Source organism: Papaver somniferum, chromosome 5 (genome assembly GCF_003573695.1).
Source record: "Papaver somniferum cultivar HN1 chromosome 5, ASM357369v1, whole genome shotgun sequence".
Lineage (NCBI taxonomy): Eukaryota > Viridiplantae > Streptophyta > Magnoliopsida > Ranunculales > Papaveraceae > Papaver > Papaver somniferum.
Window position 1 is genome coordinate 4,391,340 of NC_039362.1, and position 10,830 is coordinate 4,402,169.

At 38.8% G+C, this 10,830-nt stretch overlaps 1 protein-coding gene across 1 annotated transcript; it reads left to right on the forward strand.

The window, feature by feature from the left end:
* The first annotated feature begins 3,196 nt into the window (after positions 1-3,196).
* LOC113280912 lies at positions 3,197-7,782 on the forward strand. The gene is made up of 8 exons (XM_026529520.1): positions 3,197-3,312; positions 3,492-3,590; positions 3,802-5,796; positions 5,882-5,963; positions 6,109-6,175; positions 6,400-6,585; positions 6,698-6,755; positions 7,088-7,782. The coding sequence occupies exons 3-8, from the start codon at positions 5,403-5,405 to the stop codon at positions 7,288-7,290; spliced, it is 990 nt and encodes a 329-aa protein (XP_026385305.1). The 5' UTR covers positions 3,197-3,312; positions 3,492-3,590; positions 3,802-5,402; the 3' UTR covers positions 7,291-7,782.
* Positions 7,783-10,830: the final 3,048 nt, after the last annotated feature.

Consider the following 10,830-nt stretch of genomic DNA (forward strand, 5'->3'; position numbering starts at 1 on the left):
ATGTAGGCTTTATAAGGAGTCATTTGTGTCAACTTATTTTCTTTACTATAAATTTTAAGTAAAACAAATCCATTGGATTATTCGCATCCAATCCGTCCATCCATTGGATGCAAATATGTTGGATATGGATTGGATGCGGATGCCAAATTTAAATCCGAGAGTGCAATGCGGATGAGGCGAAAACCGGTCTATACCGGCCCATGCTCACCCCTAAGACTAGGGGTGAGAATAAAAACCGGAACCGAGGATTTCGTCCGTATCCGTCCGCAAAATTACGGGTGAAACTCAATCCGCAAGATATATGAGCCGGACACGAGTGAGATTCTCAAATATGCACATTTTAGCGGTTTGGTTACGGTTGGATATTGATATCCGCGGATTCACCCAAACCGCAGGGCGGTAAGGGAATTTAATAGAATACACACTAAAAAATGATTGATCCACGATGATTGATCAAGCAGCAAACAATAGAACAGGTGGGAAGATGATTAATCCAAGATGATTTGGATATCCAACGATATTTGTTTCCGGTGCATTTTGTGCTAGGCATGACTAAACTCATATTTATGGAAGTTTTGTTGAAGTCTGTCTCAAGTGCAATGGCAAATACAAGCGCAAAACAAACAAAATCTTGCTTCTCAAATGTCAAGAGCCTGTCACCAGCACACAGATCAAAATGAAGTGAGTCTTGAAGACTGCTGATCCCATCCTCTCTGCCTCCTCACCGATCATGATTTGTCCCTTCATTTCGTAGCTTTATTTCTTAATGGATAAAGAGAATAGTTTAGGTTTGCCTTAGTGTAAAGATGGATACACTAAGAATCAATAATGACTTTTACTTCTTAGTGTTTTAGTTTTTATTTTGTGATTGAATTAGTCAAGTCAGGATGGATTTTGTTAAGAATTTGGTATTTCTTATTCCTTCATATAACCGATTACAATGATTTATATAGGAATCATTACTTGGTAAACAAATAACTTCTTTCCTAATACGACCCTTTCTCAAAACTAACATAAAGAGTCCCAATCACGGCATATTCCATAACAGTCTCGGATTCTTACTGAGCTGGGAAGTCTTATTCTATAAGACTTTCCTAATCAATCTCTAAGAGACGTGTATAGCTGAGACTTTCCTAATCAGTCTCAGATACGCGTCTCAACACCAGTAAGACTTTCCTAATCAATCTCTAAAAGACGTGTACAGCTGAGATTTTCCTAATCAGTCTCAGATACGCGTCTCAACACCGTGTCTCAATAGATTTTCTTCCGATACAATAAATATTCCTCACTACAATATTATATTGGGTGAAGAAAGTACCAATATCTGTATTTTGTCACTGCAGTGTGATCATAAAGGCTTTATCTCTGCATTTTAAGGGAAAATCTGGGGTGTAACCAGCATTTTCGTGGCTTTTGCTACTGTGTATTCTAGTTATGCATACTTTAAACATCTTTTAGGGGTTTATTAATGTTGCAGTATGCAAGATTATTGATCCAAATCTACCAAGAGATCTAAAATGAAGACATGTGGTGATTACGCGGGTCTATCACATTCGATACTGCAGTATATGCGGATTTGCTACTGTCTAAACTCCATCTATACATGGATAATAATCCACCTTGCCAGCAGACACAGAGGTGATCGATCATCATTCATCTCCGTATACAAACGTCATCCTTTATCATAGATTTTTTTTTTTTACTAAACCGCGGTTAATCCGTATCCGTACCGTATCATCCGTTGATCCGTGGATGTGAAATCCTCAGGTGATTGGGCCAGACACGATTTGATTTTCCAAATCCGCAATTTTAACGGATTGGACGCGGGTGACCCCTAATCCGCAATCGTCGGTCCGTTGCTCACCCCTACCTAGGACTCATTTTGTCATCCGGGGTAAGGCTTGGTATCATGGGCTGGGCTTAGATCATAATGTCCCCTTTTAACCTCACGGTCACAGATATAGAACCATGATATTGGGCATACCTAAATCTTTCTAGGCATACAAAGCACTAGTCCTAACTTGGGTGACCTTATAAGGGGTACCCTATGGGTAGTTCAATTACCTATATACCCTTAATACAAAAATCTAAAATCAGTTTCCCTTAGCATCTCTTCTTCCTCCTCCTCCTCTAGCCGAACTCTCCCCCCTCCTGCGAAAAAAATAATTCATCATCGTGATTAATTGTCGATTCGTAAAAATTTGATTGTCGATTAAACTCAACCACATAATGACTCGTACAAAGAAAAGCAGGGACTAGGCAAACCAAATCGTCTTCTAATCCATCAATTGAAGAAGATGAAGGTGTAGAAACTGAAAATGAACCACCAATTGAACCAGAAATTGAACCAACCGCATCTCCAACTCTGTAAATGAGGATAAGAAAGTAAGTTTTACAAACCCAATCTCCTATTTGCTGTTTTTCGTTGATTAAATGACGGTTACAGTGTTGCGTTCGGCTCAAAATTGAGTTGCGTTTTTAGCCGAACTGTTCTTCACAAAAGCTTCCTGTAAGTGTATATGGACAGTTCGGCATGAAATTTCAAGCCGAACCTAGTCACAGATAGAGATGCATAGGGGTTCGGCGTATTCGATAATCATAATATGTTTCGAACCTAGCACATTTACGAGGTTCGGCTATTACGATATTCTCAATATGTGTCGAACCAATAACAATATTTTAACCCAAAAAATAACAAATTGATGTTCGGCTCATACGATTTTCGAAATATAAGCCTAGCCAGTAATTATTTTTTCCGGGCTATTCAGGATGTTGTTCGGCTTACTATAAAACTTTCATATAAGCCGAACTAGTGTCTAGCAAAAGGGTTGGAATTGAAAATTATAGGTTCGGCACATGCAATAAACAGATTCAGTGAGCCGAACCGTTCTTCAATTGTGAGCCGAACCTCAACCTGTTTCGCCGAACCATGATCCAAAAAATCATCTAAACAACCTTTATAATTCTGAAAATTATCTTAATCACTAAACAAAAGATTTAACCACTAATCAATATTACTAACACTAATACGTAAATGGTAGATTTACCATTAAATATTTTTTTGGGTTAAAGGATAATCTGATTTTGCTATTTCACATTTTTTTTATCTTTATTAAGTATGCCTGGAAAGATTTGGGTATGCCCAATATCATGGTTCCAGATATACGTATGTATCCGATTTTATTGATTTAGTCGACACCACCAAGAAAAAAACCTAGGGCCGGATTCCAAGACCGCAAAATCTCTCAACTCATTTATGTCTCCGGAAGCTGAAGAAGACGAAGACGAAGACGATTACAGCAACAGAGAAAGGTACCCTGTTTCAAACCCTAAATAAATTAGCGTAAACCTGTCCATAATCGTCTCTCAGATTCATTCTTATAAAAAATTCACTCAAACATCTCATGTTCTGATTCCATCTAAAACTTATTTGATTTCAGTTCAAGTTTTCAAACGATTTGGTTTTTTTTTTTTGGTAACTCAATAACTAGGGATAAAAACAATAGAAGGAACCAAAGGAGAAGAGCTTTTTGGATTTCCCAAAGCAACTGTCGAATCTGATTGAATTTTTCACTTCGTTGGCAGCGCAGGTAAGATTTTCAGTACTCGTGTTTATGGATTTGGTTAAAATTCATGCGTTTCCGGGATTAATCCAATAGCCGCAGTTGAAACAAATCTCAGTCTGTTTTCTGGTTTCGATGATTTCGAATAGACAAAAAAAATTATAGCCTGGTATTGCATTAGATTGTTATTGGATTAGAAACATGAGTGCTAACTAGCCTATTCTAACTTAAATTGCAGAGAGGAAGGAGTTAAAGTAGAGGTAGAGAGTGAATTGGGAGAAACATTTTTGAGACTCTGAGCTAGGGTTTAAACTTGAAGGGGGTAGTGGTTAGATGGGTCCATCTAGGAAGGCTTGTAGAAAAGCAGCAGATGTTTCCCAGATTAATACAGAGGATGGTGTGGAGTTGCAAATTACTGAATGATGTTACAAAAAACAAGAAAACAAGTCATGGAAGACGTTTAAATAATGAACACGTCGCTCTGGCAGCAACAAGTGATAACGATGAGGTGATTCCAGAGAGGAAGAAGAAGAAGGGTGAGAGTTGTAATACCTCGAAAGATGACAATCCGGATGAAGAGCTGGTGGAAGAGAGTGCACAGAATGGTAATGACGAAAGCTGTAGTTCTCTGTTACCGAACACTGAAACTATGCCTGAGATGACAAATAGACCGAATTCGGAAATCGAGGTTGGGGTAGGTGATCATACTGTTGATGAGAATGATATAGGTAAAAACACAAAAACCAGGAGGAAGAAGAAGAAGCGTATTGAATCTCAAATTGATGTTCCAGATAAAACTCCACAGGTGGAAGTAGAGAAATCTTTAGTAGATGGTATGGATACAGATGCAGATCTCACTCAAACTATCTCTGAGATGAAAAATAGACCGAATTCGGAATTTGAAGTTTGTGGGGCTGCAGATTGTGTTACTGAAGATGATACAGGTAATACGATAAAAACTAAGAGGAAGAGGCGTACTGACTCTCAAAACAATGATGCAGATGAAACTCCACAGGTGCTAATGGAGAAACCTTTATCAGATGGGAATGATACAGGTAAAACGATAAAAACCAGCAAGAAGAGGAAGACGCCTCTTGATTCCCTAGAAGATGATCCAGATGTAACTCCGCGAGTGAGAAAAGAGAGATCTTTAGCAGATGTGATATCATCATATAAGAAGCAGGAACATGTAGTTCCTGTGCACATGGATCATGAAGTCGACAGTTGAGGAGACTAGCAGCCCTTTAAAACATCAGAAGAAGAAGAACAAAAAGAAGAAAAGCTTACTCGACTCCTGTGGGACGCAGTTGTTACAGAGCAAAGAGCAGTCCCCTAGCTTGTCTCTCGAAGTTCCGAAAGCTAGTTCAAAGAAAAGTAAAAGGGAAATCAAATCAGAGAAGTCCTCGACCATGGATGTTTCCCTAGGTTTGTCTTCCGCTGAAGATTGTGGTCCTGCAAGCAAGAGGAAGAACAAGAAAAAGAAGAGAAAGGAGATGCTATTAGTAGAAGTTAGTAAACCAACCATAGAAGAACCTCAGCTCAAGCAGTCAGCAGATATAGGTGGAGAAAATTTAAAAGAAGGATCCAATTGTTTTTGGTGAAGAAACTCCAGCAGTATCCGTAGATGAGCATTGCAAGGAAGAAGTTATTCCTCTTTTGGCAACTAAGAGCGACATAAAAGATGGTATTGTTGATGAAGGGAACACCGATCTTGGGAGGTCAAAGAAAGAAAGGTGTAGCTCTTTATTATCAGCTGTTACAGATGTTTCTTCATGCAAGAATGCTGCTAATGATTCAGATCATGCTCATAGCATTAGGAGAAAAAAGAGGAAGAATGATATGCGTACTACCAATGAAGACAAGGCTTCTGAGAGTATGCTCATATGTGACCCTCCTGCAAATGAGGCTGAATGTAGAGATGAATCTTGTGTTACTGGTGAGGGAAATCTAACAGGGGATGTAACTCCTCTTTTAGGGGAAGAACATGTTGATGCAAAGAAAATCCGTGTATCTGGTGGAGAGAACTTAGATATATCTTCAGATGCTGGACTAATGGAAGAAGGAACTGGGCATGCTGTCTTGATGGGGAATATCCCTTCTTCACCAGTTAGAACATCTTTTAGTTGTACGAGGAAAAAGCTTCTTGTTCTTGATTTAAATGGTATTCTTGTTGACATTGTTTCCAACGTGCCTGATGGATATAAAGCAGACATGTTTATTGCAAGGAAAGCTCGTAAGATTCGATACTAAAACTGACGATTGTAAAAAAGTGCTGCAACGTCGTAAAATAATTCTAACATCGATGTTTCTCTTTTCAGTTTTTAAGAGACCATTCTGTGATGATTTCTTGAAGTTTTTATTTCAGAACTTCAATGTGGGTGTCTGGTCATCAAGAACAAAGTATTTTTCCAGCCTAATAAGCTTTCTTTCTAAGTTGGCCCTCTTGAAAAGTTTGTTCATTTTCCCTTTTTTTATCCCATCTTCTAGGCAACTAATAATTATGGGCGCCTTCCTATTTAACCCGTCTTTCTGTGTAATTTTGCAGGAGAAATGTGGATAGTGTGGTGGACTTTGTCATGGGAGATATGAAAAAGAACCTGCTATTTTGTTGGGTAAGCAATTGTTTCCTACCTATTGCTGTTACCTCATTTGCTAGTACCAGAAAAACCGTGGTCAGGGTTCCTCGGAGTCAGTACTGCTTGGGATGCGTTGTATAATCCATGCTCTTTGATCAGTTCCATTTATTGCCGCCAATTATCAGAAATAGGATTAATGATTAAATGTAACTTACTAAACACGCTCTCGCTTCTCCTCTCCTCTTTTATTTTGTGGACAGGACCAATACCACTGTACTGATACAGGGTACAGCACTCTTGAAAACAGGCAAAAGCTGTTGGTATTAAAGGAGCTGAAGAAATTATGGAATAAGCATGACCGGAGTCTTCCATGGGAAAAGGGTGCATATGATGAATCAAACACGATATTGTTGGATGATTCACCGTACAAAGCCTTACGGAATCCAGTGAGTTCTTCTTGCTTTGCTTTTATCATCGTTCTTCCCTTAATCATCTCATTTTAGTAGTATTTAAATCTCATGTCCCACTTTCCTCTTCTCTTTTGTTTGTCTTCTGTAGCCCCATACTGCTATTTTCCCTCCATATAGGTTTGAGGATGCTGGTGATAAATCATTAGGTAATGCTTCCTTCAAAGCTGGCGTAAATTTTCGTTCAAAACGAGCACATTGATTAGTGGAGAACAAACAATTTTTCCATTAGATTGTTGCCCGTGTTTCAGGTGTTTTGGGAATTTGTTATCGTTAACAATTCTAACGGTGTGTTGGATATGAATCGATTTTTCTATTTAAAACAAGATTAAGTTATTGTAAAGGTCATGCTTTTTCTAGGATCTCCGTAAATTTCATCTTACTTCTCTATTATTATCGGCCTTCCTTTAAAATCTTTCCTTCGAGTCCCTATAAATACTAAAGATTATTGCTGGTACTTACTAGTGTAGTTTGCAAACAGGTCCAGGAGGAGATCTTCGTGTCTATCTGGAAGGCTTACTCAAGGCTGAGGATGTTCAAAATTATGTAGAACAACACCGTTTTGGTCAGCGAGCTATTACTGATAAGAATCCATCATGGGGATTCTATCTTCGAATTATTGGTAGGAATGTGCAGAGCAGAGCCGATATCTGTAGCACTTCCAATCAGGGTTCCATATCATGAAGCTGGAGAAAAGGGCCATATCAGTTTTTCCTCAGTATCAAAGCTACAAAGTCGCAACCATTGTTCCTATCATTGATTTGTGGAGTTGCTCAAGGTCCCAATATCAGAGACCTGAATCAGGGCATGAATGAGAATTCGACTCGAAGGTGAATCGGGATCATTTCTAAATTTCAAGAAGAGACCGAGTTCTGTCTATAATCAGTTGAGAGTGAGTTATTTTTCACAATTGAGGAATACAATTTTTTCTCAGTTGGCGAGACAATAAGTTCTGCATTTCAACCTCACCTGCTCTTTGAGTATGGTGAGAGAGGATACTTCATAGTTGCTGAGTTTTTTTTTTTTGTTGTTGTAAAATGGCATGTCTTGTACTATAATCACTAGGAGTGATTCTGCATAAACTCAAGTTTATGATTGTTTTGGATATTGGAATTTGGTAAGGTTGGAATGTAAGTTCTTTTTATCTACAAGCAATTTAGTGAAATCTTTTTGCAATTTTTGTAAATCCGAAGCATGCAAATTCTCCAGTTTGGGTTTGTCATCTAGGCTATGAACTGGTTGAAGGTTAATTTCGTTTACTTTTTTCTATACATTGTGTAATTTTGATTTGAATTCGGGATAGCCAATGCGAAAATTTTGGATATTGGAATTTCGAATTTATACTTTTGGAGTTTTTGATGAATTGGGTGTGCTTTTAGTTTGTATCCGAATTTGCTCTTGTTTGTTGCCGAATTATTTATGGAAGCATGATTGTTCAGAATGAAACAGTGGCACTTGATTGTTCTTTTATTTATTATATCTACGTTCTCCGTCTTGCTAATGAAAGGATGTTCTTTGGGTGACTGCAGAACATCCAGTTTGAGGACCTCGAAAACGACTAGGTTGCATATGCTGCTTTTTTAGATGAATCTCACTGTTAAACTGCCTTCATTTACACGGTATGTTTCTGATTGCAGATCTGATAAGTTTGCTTTAATAAAATAAGTAATTGTTAAACTGCCTTGATTCATAAACGTAAATTCTTCGTAAAACTCTTGGAAATTGCATTCATAAGCGTAATGCATAGGCCTCTTGGCTCTCATTAAATGTGTTGGATTCTATTTTCACAGTCAAACTGCTAGTGTGGCGTATCTAACCTAGATGAAACTTAACAATGTAAATATAAAGATTAAGCATTTGCCCCTCGTCAGACAAGTAACCACAAATTTGATAATACAAGTATCGTGTTGTACATATCCCTCATTTGAGTGGTCATGGAGTTGGCTAAGAGGCATGAGTACTGGGTGCCAACCCCGCCCATTAGCAACAGACCCTCGAGTGAATTGGTGTTTCCCGTCTAATCAAAGGTCCAAAAGTACGTATATATATAATGCAGACCTGACTGAGCTTTTAAAGTTCAGTTTGACTCGTAATGACGAAACTGAACTCCACATACTGTAATTTGGTCTTGTCAAACAGGGATGCGGAGAATTGATGACTTATCATATGTGGTAGAATGGCTAGACTTATATCGCTGCAATAATGGCTCGAATCACAATCACTTCATAATCTCAGATGGCCCAGAGAGTTGTTCAGAATTGATAAACTCCTGTGGGCAATGACATGCCGTGGAGTTATGAAGCGATCTTGCGATGTTGAGTTTGGATATTAAGATAACTATTCCACCAATTGCTACCCGATTGAGAGACGCAACACCTCCTGGATTTCAATTACCATGGCCATCTCCAGGATATGTCTAGAAGCTTAAGGTTCATCAACAATATGCTGGATAATCTTATTCATCTCCAGTAGGAGGTATTTATCAAGATAGATAAACAGAAGAAGTAAATGCATCAATCCTCTAATCACTACCAAAAATAAAGTTGTTTCTTTATGAACAAACTAATGTAACCATAGCCATTAAAAGGACATAAGCAGACTGGATTTCTGGTTTAGAGTTTGATGAAGTTCTTCCTTCACTCTATACTTTGCAAGCTTCGAAGTGCCATGAAAATTTTCAAAAAAAAGGACAAAGCCCAACGCTGGTGGTCAAAAAAGAAAACCCATTTAGGCCTGCCAGGTGGATGGACAGACAAAAAATTGAACCACGTGGCGCGCGGTTAGAGAGCGGCTGAGCGGCCAAGTCATATTTGGCAGCAAAGAGAATTGCTGGGAGGAAATCTTTAATAAGGCGATGATGACAAGGGCACTAGGTCATTTCTGTTCTTCTTCTCCTGAGCTAACCCTAGATTTGAAAGATTTTGCGGCGGCAATGATCTCGACTGTCAACTCTCCGAAATTCTTTACATCTTCATCTCCTATGTTGGGATTCAAAGAACTTGATCATGTCTTGTCCGACGATGATTTTGAAAGATCAAATGAAGCGCACCACATTTTCATGGATGTTTTCTATGGAAGAAAAGTTGCAGGAGGTGGTGGTGCTAAGCGAATGAAGCTGTCAGACGGGGGAAATGAATACTCCAATGGTGATTATTCGCCTATTCCACACAAGGCTCCAGTTCAATTGAAATCATCAAAGGAAATTGTGGTTAGCCTGAAATCTGTAGACCTGTTTAACAACTATCCAACCAAAACATGTCCACTGGTTGAATCATCAAATGAAGGTTTAGTATGTACTACTTACCTGCATACAAGGATTGAAGAAGTAAATCGAAGAAGACGTGCTCGTGGGAATGCCTCTGAGAGTAAGTGTCAAATTGCTGAAACTAAAACAATCACATTTCCTGTTTCCAAGCATAGCGAGTGTTTGCTAGGGGATGATGCATCAGTTGCACATACATTAACTCTTTTACCTGTCCATGAAAAACCTGTGGAATCCACTCATTTTACCCCAAATGCAATTGAAACCACTGGGCCGAATAAATCTTTGAAGGATTTATACTCGCTCCTGCGCGGCCATGTCAATTATTTATTTAAGGCAGCAGGTTGGGCAGTTGAGAAGAAGCAGATAGGAAACAAACGCTGTGCGGATACAATTTATAAGTCTCCCACTGGGAAAATCTTTACTGCATTTTATAAAATTTGGAAATTATTTGGTGAGAGTCTGTTTGCTGGTAATTACAAGATGATACGGCAAGAAGACGGGAAACAGTGGACGAATATCGAAGAGTTTGGCTCTAACTTATCAGAAGCATTGACAGATTTTGAGAAAGAGGATTGCAGTCAAATGGAAGCTTCATATGCGTTGGTTCATAAATGGTGTTTGCTGGATCCTTTTGTTACAGTAGTGAGGGTAAACAAACAGATTGGTAGCTTAAGAAAGGGAATTACGGTCAAAGCAGCCACAACTGTGGTGTCAGATTTGAAAGATAGAAGGGATATTCAGACAGGAAAGGAGTTTGTTGGAGAGCAAGTGAAGCAATTGACGAGTTCGGTGTCGGTGCATAATAACTCAGGTAGCACAAAGGTGTCGGGTGACAATCTGCATCTCCAGACTGAACAAAATGGCGTAGTTGGTGAAAAGAGAAAGAAACAGGGTGCAAAATCTTTGAAAGTTGTTAAACAGACTACTAGAAGGATTCAGGCCAAGACCGCGAGAGAAGG

What these genes read in the sequence shown, in the direction of transcription:
- LOC113280912 (XM_026529520.1), top strand. Translation starts at nt 5,403, where the DNA reads ATGCGTACTACCAATGAAGACAAGGCTTCTGAGAGTATGCTCATATGT. An exon ending in GTTTATTGCAAGGAAAGCTC is followed by an intron (nt 5,797 to 5,881) that starts GTAAGATTCGAT and finishes TTCTCTTTTCAG; the next exon opens with TTTTTAAGAGACCATTCTGT. An exon ending in TGCTGGTGATAAATCATTAG is followed by an intron (nt 6,756 to 7,087) that starts GTAATGCTTCCT and finishes GTTTGCAAACAG; the next exon opens with GTCCAGGAGGAGATCTTCGT.